This window comes from Littorina saxatilis, linkage group LG5 (genome assembly GCF_037325665.1).
Source record: "Littorina saxatilis isolate snail1 linkage group LG5, US_GU_Lsax_2.0, whole genome shotgun sequence".
Classification (NCBI taxonomy): domain Eukaryota; kingdom Metazoa; phylum Mollusca; class Gastropoda; order Littorinimorpha; family Littorinidae; genus Littorina; species Littorina saxatilis.
The window spans coordinates 25,928,337-25,945,831 of NC_090249.1; the positions used below are offsets into that span (position 1 = coordinate 25,928,337).

Here is a 17,495-nt window from a genome sequence, read left to right on the forward strand (position 1 = left end):
ACGCTGTTCTTATTCGGTTTGGTTTGCTTCATTACGGCAACTTCCGGATTTATCCTGGGATTCTGAGTCAGAAGAAAACAAAGTAGTTGCTGTGTCCAGACGGTCAAATCGCGATGTTTTCGACAGTACAAACAAGTTCAGGTAAGTTTTATTCAGAGATTATGAGCACGTTTAGTGTAAATTTATCATAGATCATTATGTTTATGAAATTTACTCTTGAACAGTGCTGCTAGTCTTGTGCGACTTAGTCACAGTGTATTGTACTTTGTTAGTCACTTAGTGTGTACATCCTGTACTGCTGTAGTGTAAATGAGAAGGCCGTGTCAGAGATTCTGTCGAAGTATCTTGATGCAAAGCAGATTTCTGTTTTGCCATGAATTAAACATGTTAGTGGTCATCTTAAACTTTAGTGTGTTAAATTCATAGCTCAGAATCCAGTGGTATTCTTTTCTTAAATGTTTGATACAAGTCGAACCCTGTAATCAAGCCACAGAACATTTGTAGTGAAATTAATTGACGGATTGAGCTCCAAACTTGAGCATTATTAATAAATTTGGCTGTTTGATCGACGAAAATGATGCGAGAATGGCTACGTGTTCAACCAAGGGACATCACTAAGGCAACGGGAGTTGCCTCCCCTGTCGCCGCTAAGGATAATTCCTTTTTTGACGCATGTAAACGAAATGCATTCCGAGCATTCGTACAGTTCATTCTGTGACTCCAAAGGGATCTAAAATGACTTGTTATGCTTCCAAGTGCAGGTTTTGCAAATTTGGAGGCATAAATGCCTCTGAATAGTGAATTCTGAGTTATGAATTTAACACACTAAAGTTCAAGATTACCCATGTTTGTTGTGTTTTGTTTGTTTCCATGTTTATTCTTTATCTACTGCATTTTGTTAACTAATGCTGCTTCTAGTCCCGGGACCAGCGATTTACGTTGCTTGGTTCGGAGACGATTTAAGTGAGCAATGCCGAATCAGTGAGTGACAAATGAGCTTCTTTGTTGCAATCTCAGTTGGATCACTGAAATGCATTGGAATAAAGGAGAATAGAGCAAAATTAAAGAAAGGAAATTAAGACAATAAGATTAAGAGGGGTGAAAAAATAAGTGAAACAGGTTTTTTTGTTTTTTTAAAGTGCATGGCAGTGCAGTGACAAGTGCATACTTCTTGAATTCTTTCATGCACAGTGACATGCAAACAGTAGATCTTACACTTAGAGTTAGGCAGCAATTTTTGTAAACAAGAACATTAAAGCTTAGTACTTTGAGCACGACATGTACATGCAGAGATGAACTGATCATTGCTGTATTTGATTGCAGGGCAGGCAAACAATCCCGGCCTGTATGAGGTATGTTTTTCCTTTTTTCAGCTTAAACAATATGTACTAGTCCAGACATTCAATTCAAATTAAATCTGCCAGTAGTTTAAAATGCAATAACACACACACAGACACAGACACAGACACAGACACACACACACACACACACACACACACACACACACACACACACATTGTGTAACCATATTCATTTAATTGTCATCTTAGTGCACATTGTTATTTCTGTTACTGTAAGTGTAACTTTAATAAACCTTTGTTGCTCTTGAAAATTATTTTTGTTACCATTGTTTATTGTTTCTGCAGGAGGTGAAGTTGTATCGAACTGCACGAGAAAGAGAAAAGTAAGTGAAAATGAAATAATGTTTGATTACTGATGTCTGTCTGGTTAGGAGAGGATGGGAACTAGTGGGTTTAAGAAATAATTCTTTTGTCGTTTTCAGTGCATTTAGTTTCAAATGTTTGTTTCAGTTTTGGGAATATAGTTGTGTGTGTGTGTGTGTGTGTGTGGCAGGGAACTGTAAAGTACTCAATGAGGGAATACTTTTTCTGTACAGGTATGACAACATGGCAGATTTGTATGCAGTTATTAACACCCTGCAAAGCCTGGAAAAGGCCTACATCCGTGATGCTGTTTTACCTAAAGAGTAAGTATAATAGTCTGATCATGTGTATGTGTACTCTAGTGTACAGGCTATGTTTCGCTGATGTCCGCTCTTGCTCCTTACCTGCAGTAAACACTACTTTGGCTGTATCATGAAAACGTGATGATTTGTCTGCGTTAGATAGATATATATATGTTATAGTGAAGATGTGCTTTTCATGAGAAATTGTTGTTGTGACTGCTAGAACAACAATTGCATAAAATAACTGCTGGTGTGTCAGTTTGGTTAATTGAATTGAAATTGTATGTCATTCACAGATCAGATCATTCTACAGCTAAAAAACACAGATACTGCAGGGAAAAGCATAGTGATCACTTAATAGGAAGGTTTCCGCCAGTTATCTCTTTGAGGTTTTGGGTGCTTACAGAGTACCGTGCCCCTTGCGGGGGCATCAAACATCGAGGTCACAAGCAGGGTTAAGGGGAAGGTCGGCTGGGCGGACAGGAGACTACAATAGGAAGGTTTCCGCCAGTTATCTCTCTTTGAGGTTTTGGGTGCTTAGAGAGTACCGTGCCCCTTGCGGGGGCATCAAACATCGAGGTCACAAGCAGGGCCAAGGGGACAGGAGACTATTACACAAGATTAATATGTGTTTTTAATCCTTTTGCGTACACTGATACATGTTTATACTCTTCCCACAGATACACAGCCATGTGCTCTAAACTGCTGGTTCAGTACAAGGCTGCCTTCAAGCAAGTACAGAGTGATTTTTACACAGTAGAGGATTTCATGAAGAAGTACAGGGTAAGCACTGTGTATTTGTGTCTGGTTGAAATGTACGTTTTGAAATGAAATTTCACGGAGGAAGGCTGCTTTTAACTCACTTAGTCACAATTTTTCATGGATAGTTTGTATTGTATTAACCATAATTAATATTCTTATGTCTTACGCTTGTTCCTTCAACGATAACCATGGATAATAACTATGACAAGACAAGAAATATTTTGTGACCTACACTATTGCTTAGACTATATTGTTGAGAGAGAGAAAGAGAGAGAGAGAGAGAGAGAGAGAGAGAGAGAGAGAGAGAGAGAGAGAGAGAGAGAGAGAGAGAGAGAGAGAGAGAGAGAGAGAGAGAGAGAGCTCTGGGGTGGTGTGTAACAGGGAGGGGGGGGGGGGGGTATTTGTGTTTTTGAAAGTGACATTTCTGATTTTGAATTTGTAACTGTTTTTTTTTTATAGCTGGATTGTCCAGCAGCCTTGGAGCGAATCAAAGAGGGACGACCCATCACCATCAAAGATGACAAAGGCAACACTAGCAAATGCATCGCTGACATTGTTTCTGTAAGTTGTGAGACATTTGAGAAATTGTTAATTTTATCTTTGTGAAATCATGTAAATAAATGTGAAAGGACTTGAGTCAAGCAAGCAAACGGTGAACATGAACTCCGGCACATTACAAATAAAAATTGTCAGTAATCAGTATATATATGAATAGTATAAAATATATGAATACATATATATATATATATACATAATAATGAATATAAACACTATATAATAATAATATAAATATAATATATATATACATATATGAATACTGATAACTGGAAATGTTTATATAAATACTGATACAGACACCAGCTGACTCTGAGGCATTCAGGTGGATGCAAACTCTCACGCGCACTTTTTACATTTTTATAATTGATATATTTATTGCTTGTTCAGTGGAACCAGTCCTTTTAAGTGCCCCCTCTCCAGGTTAAGACTTCCCTCAGTTTTGGACCCTGATAGTTCACATTTTCAGATTATGTCTGTAAATTGACCTCTATTTCAAAGCTATCGCTTTTAAGATCCATTTTTTTAAAGATTTTTGTTGGTCTTACCCTTGACTGCTTGAAAAATATAAATAAAGAATCGGATACATAACACTGTAACATAAAAGACAGAACAACATGTCAAAACAGTATCAAAATAGTCTCAAGGGGAGACCATCAAACTGCTGCAAGCCAAAGAGCAATTTACAGCTGTTGTTTCCCTTGCCCCTTAAAAAAAAAAGTGTTTTCATATTGCATGTCTAATGCCTACCCTCTACATCTTAAGTGAGTCAAGGAGTTAAAACGGAGGTACAAACGTATCACTACATGTATCATGATTGTGATTAGATTGATCACTAAACAATTACTTTTTTGTTGTGTGCAGCTTTTCATCACCATCATGGACAAACTACGACTGGAGATCAGAGCTATGGATGAAGTGAGTCTCCTTAGTCATACATTGTGAAAAATAGGGTCTGAAAGTGTCTGTCAACTTAAAAAACAATAAGTACACTGAAAAACTAAGAAGATAGAAATGAAAAATGGGCTTGTAAAAGAACAAAATCACAAAGGAATATTGGGGCGGGGATGTAGCTCAGTCGGTAGCGCGCTGGATTTGTATCCAGTTGGCCGCTGTCAGCGTGAGTTCGTCCCCACGTTCGGCGAGAGATTTATTTCTCAGAGTCAACTTTGTGTGCAGACTCTCCTCGGTGTCCGAACATCCCCGTGTGTACACGCAAGCACAAGACCAAGTGCGCACGAAAAAAATCCTGTAATCCATGTCAGAGTTCGGTGGGTTATAGAAACACGAAAATACCCAGCATGCTTCCTCCGAAAACGGCGTATGGCTGCCTAAATGGCGGGGTAAAAACGGTCATACACGTAAAAGCCGTGGGAGTTTCAGCCCATGAACGAACAAACAAAGGAATAACTTTATGAAGCATACCCAAGCAAGACCATTTATGCACAGCATGTTTGTACTTTTTAAAGGCAACCAGTCTGTATAACTCAGTGTATGACAAACAATGTATCATTGCGATAAAGATGAATGAGAATTTTTGCGGCAGATTTATGCAGTCCTTTTTGCTGTGCAATCTTTTTCTCTCAGGTTTATCATATTGCCGGTGTAAGTGTTGAAGACTATTCATTCTGTATACTGTGATTATTGTTCCTTTACTCACACAAATACTTGCTACTGTTGTGACTGAATCAACACTCTCCTTTGCCCTCCAAGTCGATGTGGCAAAATAAAAACTTAAAACATGGTGTGCTGCGCAAATCTCTCACAATAAGTTAATTCTAAAAGTGAAAAGCACATAAACTGTTAAACGCAGAAGAATAATCAGACCAATCCCCTTCAATTTGTAGACTGTGATAAATTTGTCAATCCTTTTGCAGATAAATGCATCCTTCTTCTTCTTCTTCGTTCATGGGCTGAATTGAAACTCCCACGTTCACTCATGTTTTTGCACAAGTGGGTTTTTACGTATATGATTGTTTTTGCCCCGCCATTCAGGCAGCCTCACACTGCTTTTAGAGGAATCATGTTGGATATTTTTGTGTTTCTATAACCCACATAACTCTGACATGAATTACAAGATCTTTTCCACCCTTAACCCATCAGGCGCGGCCGGGATTCGAACCCGCAACCTTCCGCATAGGAGGCCGCTGTCTTATTCACTAGGCCACTGCACTTGTCTAAATGCATCCAATTTTGACACTGAGCTTTTCACACTAATTACCTTACAGATTCACCCTGACCTTCGGGAGCTGATGGAGACCATGAACAGGATGAGCATTCTGCCTGCAGAATTTGAAGGACGTAACAAAGTGCAAAAATGGTGAGATGTCTTTATGCGTTTTCATCTGTGTTATGGCAGCAATCAGTCCTCTGTCAGTGGCTTGCTAAAAGGAGCAAATCATGTTTTCCCTAGTTGTTTTATTGTGCAATGTGATGGAAAGCCTTAATTGTAAAAAAAGGACAAAAGAAGCCATGTAAAGCAAAATTAACACACTTGGTCCAGGTACCACTGCAGTTGTACAGCGGAACCCCCCCTTTTAAGACCTCCAAAAATCTGACAAAATCAGGTCTTAAAAAGGAGGGAGTCTTAAAATGGAGGTAAATTAACAGAGGTTATGAACAGAACATCTGAAAAAGCAAGATCTTAAAAAGGAGGAAGTCTTAAATTGGGGGGGTCGTAAAAGGGGGGTTCCACTGTATATGCTGTCCAACAAGTTGACCTTGACATATTTACCTGTGTGCAGGTTGGACACACTGGGCAACATGCAGGCTTCCGAGGAGCTGGACGACAGTCAGGTGCGACAGATGCTCTTTGATCTTGAGTCCGCCTACAATGCCTTCAACAATGTGCTTCATAACAACTGATGTGGCTTGGTGTCATTCTCTCAGCACTTCAAGAATGTTCTCACCAAAAGTTCTGTGAACAGTCTGTCATAATTTTTATTTTTATTTGCAAAAATTCTTTTGACTAAGATTTTTCTGTCCTGAAGACAATACTGTTTTCAAGACCGATTTTGGACATTATGGACATGAATAAGTCCTTTCTCAACTGTGCAAGCTCTTCCTTTCAAAGACCCTTAAGCCTGTACTTAATTTAATAAACGCAATGAAGCTCAGCACAGCTGCAACTGCAAATCATTTCACAAAGGCCCAGAACAAATTTCTCCTTAGTGAGCCACATTTTGCGCAATTCAAAATGAATTTGTACAAATGGCAACACAAAGCACAAATGGTGTCAGAGATCCAAACTGGAACTCATTTTTGAAGAACAATATTGTCAGAGTTTTGATGCCGTCATCAAGGTAAACGTGTCTCTTAAATGCGTCATTGCCAGACAGCCAATCAGCGTGGACTGTGTGAGAAATTATTGTTTACGCAGCGTATATTAAGAACAGGCTTTACAACTGAAGCAGGTTGATGAATGCCAAAAGTTGGAAGGATATCTGATTTGACAATCTGATGAATAACACATCATTCTTCGACACACAGAAGCAGATCTATTCAGTCGAATGTGGAGGTCGAGGATACACTTAAGGTTTTTGCCTGACCTAAAATGTAGGGAGTCACATGTAGATTTCTTTTTCAGAAACATGCGCTAAGCCACTATATTTACCGTCACAACGTCAGTTTACTTCTGTGAGAGCTACAGGTTTGTTTTCACAGATGCAAGTTTATTAGAGCTGATTTCTCAAGTTTGTTCTTTAAAATATATTTTATTCTTTGGCAGTTTCATGTTGTAATTTGTGTCATCTTTGCACATTCAAACATGGTTCTCAATTGCATCCTTTATCTACACTTAATCGTCGCTTGAATGTTTTAAAATTGATGTGAAGTTTATGTATATATTGTTTAGCTGTTAACAAGGCTTTATGTGGAATATGTTTTTGAATGCTTGAAGAAGTGTGTATGTACAGTTTTAGAAATAAGCTGTCTGTCTTTTGTACATCCAGCATTGTACAGTGGCATAAAGATGTTTAAATGAGGGAATTTCAAGAATTATGTGTGTGTATGAGTGTGCCCGATTGTAAGAGTGAGAAAAATTTAATATTTATTTAATTTCTTTTCTTCGTTTGATCTAAGTTGTTAATTAATAGAGTTGTGTTATTACATATACTGTACAGTGTCCTTTGTGCATACAGTAATGTAAAGGTTCAGAGAGAGAGAAGGGGTGTGGAGAGGAAACAGAATGGAGCATTGAATAAAAATAATGCAGACATATTTTTTGCTGAGACTATTTGATGTATGTGTGTGTGTGGTTGCAAGTGTGCATTTGTGTGCATTGAGACTTGAAAGTGTTGTATTCTTCTGCTGTGAGAAAGTATGAATGACAGGAAGGTACCAGTTGCAGAGACTGTGAGCACTGCACACAAAACACAATTTTTGTCGGAAAGCATGACACCAGAAAGAATAGCAAATGTGTTTATTCTCAACATCTTTGCCAAGCTATACAAAATGTTATTGCAATCATCAGCCTCCAAATATACAATGTTAGGAAATAACTGTCAGACTTGCATGGGTTGTAAAAGATTAAATAATCTTGATTTAGTGAGTCAAACTTTCCCAGTTGACATTATACAGGCTGGGGAATTCTCCTTGGATCCACAAATTTAAGAGGAAACTTGATTGGTTTTCCGAGAAGAAACAAAATTCTCAGAGGAAAAACAATCCTATCAAAGTTGAATTTTCATCGTGGATAAAAAGATCTTTATATAGGCTTAGTACACAAGTCCCAATCAATGTGATATGGAAATACTGGCCTCAAGAAAGGCCTAAAAATCAATTTTGGTCGAGGGGCTTTGCCCATGCACCCCACTAGGGCCTTAGCAGCCCCTGGACCCCAGCCTATTTCAAATTTTTTTCAAGACGGTAGTTCCCGAGCCTGATTATGGGCCAGTCACTTGTGATATGTGTCTGAAACACGTGGACAAGAAGCACATATAGAAAGCTTGCCTCGCTATAAGCAACAGTATTCACTCTTTCACAATCTATACAAACGCAGAAGGCACAACATTCTCAAAAGTAGGCTCAACATTTTGCTGTCAACCAAAAAGGATCTCTTGAATAAAGTTTGACCCATTTAACACTGGAATACTCTGTTATCACAATCAGTAGAAAGCATGCTTCATAGCCAGATACGCCTCGACATGTCTTTGTTGGAAAACTGATATAAGTTCAGTCAGTGAAGAACTTCATCCTGTAACTGCTGCTTGCGCTGTGACAGCATATCGTCAACAAGCTGCCCAAGAGAGGAACAGGAGTCGCCCAGATGGCTCAGAACCAGGTTCAGTGTTGAGCATCTAGATTCAGACTGAAATGCACTGGCCACCACTTGTGATCTAGCCGCCAGCCTGTAAAATACAAAATGGCATATTCTGTCTTTATTGGAAAAAATGCCTGATACTCTGGTGATAACTGAGCAAAGCCGGGTGATGACTGCTAGTATTTAATGTTCAGGAAGTTTTGTTAAAACATTGCATTATGCATGTTGATACAAAAGATCCAGCTTTATTTTTTTTTAACTGCAATGCCTATGCTCTCTGCAAACATTTAACAAGAAACATACAATTGACACATTTACATACCAATTTAATCTTAGATAAAAAAGAGGTGTCTGGATATTTCGAAATGAACACCTAACCTGTGAGCTGTGCCTTGAATATAAAATGTGCCGCTAATCTAACAAAGATATATTGTATTAAAATGTTAATATGCTGATAATAACTAAATGGCAACTTTTAGATCAATGGATATAAAAACATGGCTTACACTCTGAGCAGAATGATAGCAACCAGAGTCCACTCTGCAGGCTTGAACACAATGTTGTGAGCTGTCAAACTGTCAACACATACAAAAATAAAATGACTAAAATAAACATAATTTACATTATCAATAACATTTAAAATCCTCAATATCCTCCTCTCCCACCTCAAAAGATTAATCAAACATGACATTGCACAAATGCTGAAATCTTGCCCCCGATTTTATTACTTCAGCGCAAAAAGTCACCTTTTTATGTTACTTTCTGTCAAGTTGAACACAACCAGTCACAAGCATACTAAAATTCAGCCTGGAAAATTTCTTTTGAAGAGGAAAGGGCTAAACGTGTAGAAGACTACAATTATAAACAAATCTACATAAACGATACTGAAGCAACACTACTCTGCAACGAGACAAATTCTTACTGTAAACATTTTATTTTACCTGAAGGTGTAGACAAGTTCTCGAAGGGATGCAGATACGTCCAGAACTGCCAGCCCAAGAGGAGAAAGAAGACTTGGCATCCTAGAATGTAGAGAAACTATAAAATAAGCCATAAAATAATCAGGAAGCTGATCAATCCTGATGATCCCCCTTGGGACCAGTCAAAAGTGTCCAGACAATGCAAGTTGTCCCATCATTTCAGACATACACACTTTCTTTTGAGCTAAACAATAAACGCAGTAATGGCTAACAGAAGGTGTTCTCCTTTTTCTTCTGTGTTCTTCGGCTGCAACTCACAGGATCAATCGTTGTTGTTTTTTATTGCATGAGTGCATATCGCATGGGCATTTTTCCCCCCTATCATTTTAGGCAGCCATACTCTGTTTTCAGAGGGAGGTGTCCAATTGGGGTGTCCTTACACAGACCTCACATTAAACAGCTGCTGTCATTCTAATGCATCATGTCTTCTTGTTTTACAAACACTCACTAAGATGTTGATGGAATTTGCAATATGTTACACGGGCTATATACTTACGTGCGATCGAGGCGCTCAAGAACAATCCGTCTCCGAATCAAGAGCTGGTTCTGAGAATCGATGACAGGGAGAACGACAGGCCTGTTGCTCACAGGGGCATCTTCATTATCACCTCCATCACCCTGCTCAGAACACACAAATCACACATTCCAGAGTGAACAGTTGTCCAAAGAAAGTTATGAGTTTTGATAAGAACTAATTTTGTAGATTAAATAGAAAGAAGAAAAAAAAAGGTCTATACATTTTACTTTTCGCCACACCTTTTATCAGGCTGAATTGGTAATTATTGCTGAAATGAGGTGGTGGGTAGACAATGACAAATTTTAATAGGCTGCCAGCTTGACAGTAAAGCCAAAGGAAACAAAACAGACGAGATGCTTAGCATACAACACATACAATGATACATTGAGCATTTCTATTCTTACCTCAGCTTTTTTCTTCCTTGCTGCTGAAGGACCAGGGAAGAACTGCTGCATTTTGACCTGGTATTCCTCCGTCTGATTCTTCAGTTCATCAAAGTTGGGCAAAGGTCTTCTTCCACTCATGGTCTCCTTTTCTTCCACGTTATCCTCTCCCAAAATATCTCCCATTTGTTTATCCTGACCTGCCAGACGATGACATAACTCCGCATATTTCTTCTGCATTTCTGGGTCCTTGTGAAGAAAACTAGATGAGTAATCTTCAACATCACTTTGACCTTGAGGTGTAACCAAGCCCAAGTAGGTCAAGGCCTCAGGGGTGAACCACTCTGATATGATCCGACAAACAGAGCTGAGAGGAGACACCTGGGGTTGAGATGACTCTGGCGACACTTTGGCTACAGGTTTTAAACTCGCTGAGCTTGCTCTGGTGTGTGGCATGTTTTTCTTGCCGACCTGCTTGGTTGACAAAATGCTGGAATCTGTATCTTTTGTTGACTTGCTAGCTTTTCTCTCCTCTTTCTCTGACGGACTTTGATTCTGTTTCTCTTCAATCTTTTCATCACTGTTTATCTCCAAAATCTTGGCATTATCTTTCTTTGCAATCTTCTCTTTGTCTTCAGCTGGGGGTTGCAAACTATCTGAGGGTTGTGGCTTTGCATTGTCTTGAATGTCTGCAACTTTGGAAAACAATTTCTGGCGTTTGTCCAACAGGCGCATCATGTATGCAGCTTTGGATTCTCCTGGCTGCTGTTTTATAGTAGTTGCGACTGGTTTCTGATTTTTTTCACAATGGTCTGTCCTTGTGGTATGTTGCAATGTTGTGTTGGCAGAAGAATCTTTGGGCTCTACCAAACTTCCGTCACCGTTTTTCTCCTTCTCAATTTCATCATCATCACTGTCTGCCGCATTCTGGGCCGTTTCATCTTTCAACGTCAAGTTTTCTATCGCAGACTCTAATCCAACGCTTTTAGCTTCAGACGCTGAACCATCCTCTGCAACATTCCTTTCGCCTTTACTTTCAGCAACGGACAAACTGGCCTCAGGACTTGCACCTGAAATCTTGTGTTCTGGAACCTTCTCGTCCTTTCCACCAAGACACAGATTCTCCATTTTGCTACCCAGCTCCCCCTCAGTGGACAACGACAGAAGCCTGTCGGATAAACGCTGGCTTTCTTTTAGTGACGTGTGAGATTGTGGCTTGTGTTTTGCAGTGCTGGTGCTTTCCTTGGTCTTACGGTCCATCTTCTCAAGCTGTGCCACTTCCTCCTTCAAGGAGAACATGCTGGACCCGATCACTTCTTCCCCTTCAAGGGTTCTGTAACACAACACGTGATGCCAGTTTGTAACAGACTCAAAGGTAAACCTTGCATGTTGGTTACTTGCAGGATAAACTGTAGTTTAGCTCCATTTCTGCATGCCTACAGGCTGAGAAAGCCATGCTGCTCACAATAAGAAAATATTTTTAAAGATTCAGTACTTATTCCATTTTAATAAGAGTATTAATTTAGAAAATATACTGTGATACAAATTATCTCTTGCACAAAGTTTGGCTTAAAGTCTAATTTGATAAGGGTCCTGCTGACAGGTTCATGTAAATCTTGTGTTATTTTTAGATACAGTATAACATGATATAGAGAACAGCACACACAAAAAACAGATACAGAAAGAACAGCTAGCACTTGCAAATGCATGCCAACAAGAATGTTTACATTATTCTTCAAGCGAGCTATACAAAAAACAAACATGCAGAAGAAAATGTTACTACAGGCTGAAGTCTCTTGTACAATTTTAAACAAGAATACACAAATCACTTAAATACTCACTCATTTAGTATAGAGCTGCAACGTATTTGTAAGACTTATTACATACACTGAAAAGCTAACCCATGTTTAGTTCAAACAAGTGACATTGTGCAGTTATTAAACCTGTCTATAACGACCACCCCAGGAATCAACCAAAAGTGGTTGTTATAGACGAGTGGTCGCTACGGAAAAACTTGTCCGGGATCCTTTGGAGTGGTTGTCATGGGCAGGTGGTTGGTTATTAAGAGGTGGTCACAAGGGCAGGTTCGGCTGTAATGTTGTGTACAAACGGAATGTCTAACTTTTGCTTTAATACAAAACAAGCCCTCAGAAAACTAAAAAATAATACACTGGCACCAACAGAAAAAAGAAACTACAGCAGTCCCTCTCATGAACAGACACCCTTGGGCCATAGCAAAACTGTCCGTACATTGCAGGTGTCCGGTCACGGGAGGGGTGACCACACCACCCCCTCCCCCATACACTCACACAGACACACAAACAACAGGATTGAGTCTATGCTAATCACTTCTTGTGGCTACTAAACAATAGCTATAAACTCCTAATACTTCTTTAAACGTTCTGTAAAAAATTATTTGTATGAAAAGTATTGAAAAGAAGAGATAAAATAAATCCTCAAGGCAGTGAACACACTCACCATGCACTGACATACGAAAGCAGCCACACAAAAACAGCACAGAGGAGCGTGAGCAGATGCTTTGCAAGAATAAGCTTGAAAACCAGTTTGAATAAATAGCAGCAGATAGAGCTGCATGTCATAATCATGTAATTTATTTTCTTCTTGTCTGGCCTTATTTGACTGCATGCCGATCATGAGGCATGGCAGTGACTTTTCACTCTTCAGTCGGAAATACACTGTACATAACACTTCAGCTCTCACTCTCCCTCACTAATGCCTACCCCAAGCCTGACAACTGATGCTTGGAAATTGTGTGGAAGAGTTTAGCCAGCTACCCCTCCACCCCACCACCTCCCTCTCTCTCACTCCCTCCAGCCATGTACTGTTTGGGGCTGTGGCCAGAGAGGCCAGCTGCACTGTTCACTCAGAGCAAAACCAGTTGACTGTGTCGTAACTTTTGACAAAGCAAGACAACTGAAGGGTTGACAGATTAGGCAACCGACTCACTGGTCAAGGCTGAGGGGAAACAAGAGTATCTTGTCAATGAAAGAGGTTACACACAGACACACTATGCTGAGAACTGTGGCCGGTTTTTCACTCTCTTTTCGCTCAGGACCTTCATCGACTGTGGTTTCTGTTGTTTACATCCAACAGAAAAGAATAAAGAGCACAGTGCAGTTTCATGTTGGCATCTTCGCATGTACTCCACTCCTGACCAAAACTACCCCCCCTCCTGATGGGTACACGTGCACTCAAGTTATCAGGGACTGTCATCACGCCATTGCGGCAGTGATCTTTGTACCAAGAGCCGGACTGCTCTGTTAAGTGTTATTGATTTTGTTGTGGTGAAAATTTGACGATGGTCTGTCCGTACATTTGATCTGGCCGCACACACAGAGCACGAAGTGTTTCCTCTCTCAGATATGACAGGTTAATTTTCTTTTCCGTGACTCTGCCATGATTGTGGATGAACGCAAGACTGAACAAAGACTGAATGAGAGGCAACCCACAATTTGAATTCTTCTTCTTCCGTATAGTAACCACGTGGTTCACCCGTGAACACACACAAACACACACTGTGAGTACCACTCGCCTCTCCTTACTCCTCGCCACCTCCTAACTTCACTTCATACTTTATTGCGTGCCGACTGACCAGTCGGTGTGGCGTCCGTGTAGAGAAGAAGGGAATAAGGTTACACAATGCGCTAGTGTGAGACGCCAAGTTTCGTGTTTCGAGTTGCTGTAGTAAATATAGAGTAAACTTTGTCTTTGGGACTGACTTTCTGTTGTGTGCTATCCGTCTTTCGACTTACGTAAGAGAAATCCCATTTCGAGCTCAGGGTACTTTGTACACATAGATAAAGAGGGATAATTCCGGACCAGAATTTCTTTGTGTGCTAAGCGAATTTTTGACTAAACCGTTTGTGAGTTAGCTGGATTTGCCTGTATGACCTGCTGTTGGGACCAAAAATGAGTGTCCGCGTCCACGTTTTGCAGGTGTCCGTTTAAGGGGGGGGGAAATATAGAAGGAAAACACTCCGTGACGAGCAAATGTGTCCGTACATGTCAGGTGTCCGCTCATGCCGGGGGCCGGCCGTACATTGCAGGGACTGCTGTATAGTGATCAGGGATGGGGAAGCTTTAACTCATTGTCTCCCAGGTACGGATATTCCGTACCCACTCATATGGCTCTATCTGACCAGGTACGGATATATCCGCTCAGACTGTTAGCTTCAGTTGCTTCCTGTAAAGTCCATATAACGCCTGCATTCCAGCGTTTTGATACACAGTTACTACAATTCTTAGTGACCTGCTGCAGCACAGCTGGTCTCGGCTAAAAAAAACTTGGTCAACATAGGTGGGGTAGAAAGTGTTAAGTATCCCGTACAAATTCAAAATCTCCCCTATTTTCACCAACCTTTTGGGTTCAGGCTGCAGGAGCTCAATCTTGATGGCAGGTTCGTTCCTGCGAGTCCACACAGGGGTCTGTGGAATCTGCTTCTGCAGATACTGGGAGGAACGGTAACACTCATTGCTGCAGAATTTCTGGAAAATGTAAAGGAGTAGCTGTGAGAGCAATGAAATTCCTTGATTTTGTTGCAGAGTTGTGTGTGTGTGTGTGTGGTTGTGTCTGTGTGTTTGCACGCATACAAAGACGCATGCTTATAAGTTATATATTTGTGCGCAATGTCAGTTGTAATCCATACATGTATGATATTTAATTCATGTGTCAAATGCACTTTTATGATGCATGTTTTGTGTCATGCTGCTGTCTACAGGAAGCTTGAAAGGTGTTAACATATCCATTTTTCGTGTTAGCCTTAGTTAAACTTAAAACCTACTCAACACAGTACAGTGGGACCCCCCTTTTAAGACCCCCCAATATAAGACTTCCTCCCTTTTAAGACCTTGTTTTTTTCACATTTTTTGTTCATAACCCCTTTAAATTCACCTGCATTTTAAGACTCCCTCCTTTTTAAGACCCAATTTTCTCAAATTTTTGAGGTCTAAAAAAAGGGGGAAGGGGGGGGGGGGGGGGGTTCCACTGTAGTACCAACCATACCAACCTTTCTCTCTGTGATGTCGTACACAGTATTGGTCCTGGTTGAAATATGATACTTCTTCTTTGCTACTTTAGCGAGCTTATTACTGCACACTGGATATCCACACAGATGACCAATGGTTCTCTCCTCCACGATGTCTCCATAATGGCTGTGGTCAATGAACCGGCACTAGATGACACAGGAAATTCCATGGCAGTGTTTTAGGGAGTCTGTCAAAAGTTTACACAAAGTTTCTTGAAAATGAAAGTGTTAGTGTGGATGTGCACATTTAGGCATGCATGTCTGTCTTCACCTATTACATAAGAATTATACATATAGTAGCAGGGATGGCCAAATCGTCCGCCCGATCGCCAGGGTCAAGTAAAAAATCCGCCAGGCTAGGAGAAACCGCGTGGTAGCTCGCCAGGCTGGCTGTAGCTGAACATACTGGTCAAATGCAAAACTTTTTGATGTACTATAGAGTTTTAAAGCCATATAAACACTGCGGATGCAGGAACTTCTGTCGTCTGCAAAATCACCGCCATGTTCTAGTGAAACAAAAACGAGGCTCCTGTCGTATGACCGCTATTTTAATTGTGTAAAGAAATCTAACACTCATAATTGGTTGTGTGGTATTCATAGGGCCAGCGAAAATTCTGGCAGGCTTGTGACTTCCTTGAAGTTACTCGCCCGGCTGGCGAGTTAACATTTTGAGACTTGGCCATCCCTGTAGTACTAGTACTAGTAGACTTCCAGAATATTGCGGTTTTTGGGATCCATGCAAAGAATCAGACTGCGATATATATGCGTTTTGCGATATAGTGGGGGGAGCGAAGTCCTAGTGAACAAGAACGTTTACTCTCCTGGACTTGCCAAATGTATATTCCCCACTACGTACTCCACCCCGTCCCCCACCTGGTAATTGGTCCCAGACTAGGAAAACAAAAGGCGAGTTGGACCTGGATCAGTGGATGGAAAGATCTATATAGTGTCCTGACTGTGTGTGTGCATGTGTGTGTGTAATATTGATGAGAAAATTAACTTTAAAAGAAAAATTTGGTACAAGCTATCTTCATGCATGGACCTATAGCAAATTAAGCTGCTAACTTTTTAAACTCAAAGTTCAAAGTGACAGAATCACACGGCAAGAATTAAAAACTCCTTCTGTTCCTGTCTAACCTCACCACTCCTACCTGGCCCTTCATTTGTCTGTCATTTGTGTTTCCGTCTTTCTTTATAAAACCTTAAATTAATATTGCCAACAATTAAGTTTAACACAGTAATCATCATGCAGTACTTACAGCCTCAAGCAAATACTCTGCTGTAATGCCAGACTCAATCAGGCGGTTGATAACATCAAAAGCCTTCGCTTCACAAGCAACTCTCTCTCGAATCTTGGTCTCCATCTCAGCTTTCTTGTGATGGTCTGCATCTTCTTTTTCCTGTTTCTCCCCCCTGTCTCCATAATTTCTTTTGGGCTGAGAACTGGACTTCTTTTTCCTCTGAGGTGAAGTCTTTTCGGAATGCTTTTCATCTGTTTCACCCATTGCTGAAAATTGGAGGATAATTACATACTTCAAACAAACAAAAGAGATTATATTCTGTGAAAATCATGTGTTCAAAGGAATATAATAATATTTATTATATTATGAGGAAGAAGGGTTTTTCGTGACACTGACACAAAAATCAAGTAGCTGATCAGTCGTGGACAGTATAATAACAACATCTTCTGAAACGTCTCTTGAGAGTTTAGCATACAGTCCATATTTTGGTTGGAATGTAACAGATCAAAAGCACACGTAAAGAAGGAGAAAAGGTAAACCTACCTGATCAAGACGTTACGTTCTGCAACTGTAATCGAAGGTACGTAACTTTCATAACAATTTACAATTTCTAAGAGTGATAACCCTTGTTTGTCGAGGTAACCCAAACGGATAAGTGTTTTTCGGTAGGTTATCTTCAGCAAAACTGTAATAGCTCAAATATAACGAAGAGTCAAGCAACAGATAAAATGAAAGAATTCAATTAGTTGATTTCTGTGACGAAAACGTGAACAAAAAGAATAAGTT

General features: G+C 40.2%; 2 protein-coding genes across 3 annotated transcripts; one reads left to right on the plus strand and one right to left on the minus strand.

Annotated features, from left to right (window-relative positions):
- The first annotated feature begins 7 nt into the window (after positions 1-7).
- Positions 8-7,501, plus strand: LOC138966692 (vacuolar protein sorting-associated protein 28 homolog). The gene is made up of 9 exons (XM_070338993.1): positions 8-141; positions 1,324-1,352; positions 1,647-1,684; positions 1,898-1,987; positions 2,647-2,749; positions 3,188-3,289; positions 4,148-4,201; positions 5,512-5,603; positions 6,028-7,501. The coding sequence occupies exons 1-9, from the start codon at positions 114-116 to the stop codon at positions 6,146-6,148; spliced, it is 657 nt and encodes a 218-aa protein (XP_070195094.1). The 5' UTR covers positions 8-113; the 3' UTR covers positions 6,149-7,501.
- Positions 7,502-7,688: 187 nt separating this feature from the next.
- On the minus strand, positions 7,689-17,304 carry LOC138966693 (putative RNA polymerase II subunit B1 CTD phosphatase RPAP2). 2 transcript variants are annotated; one of them, XM_070338994.1, is made up of 10 exons: positions 17,253-17,304; positions 16,728-16,975; positions 15,451-15,615; positions 14,802-14,929; positions 12,265-12,279; positions 10,445-11,756; positions 10,020-10,141; positions 9,485-9,565; positions 9,050-9,118; positions 7,689-8,631 (listed from the first exon to the last, which is right to left on the minus strand). In XM_070338994.1, the coding sequence occupies exons 2-10, from the start codon at positions 16,971-16,973 to the stop codon at positions 8,460-8,462; spliced, it is 2,310 nt and encodes a 769-aa protein (XP_070195095.1). In that variant the 5' UTR covers positions 16,974-16,975; positions 17,253-17,304; the 3' UTR covers positions 7,689-8,459. The 2 variants fall into 2 exon arrangements, with proteins under 2 accessions (XP_070195095.1, XP_070195096.1); XM_070338995.1 differs by lacking the exon at positions 12,265-12,279.
- Between the last annotated feature and the right edge of the window lie 191 nt (positions 17,305-17,495).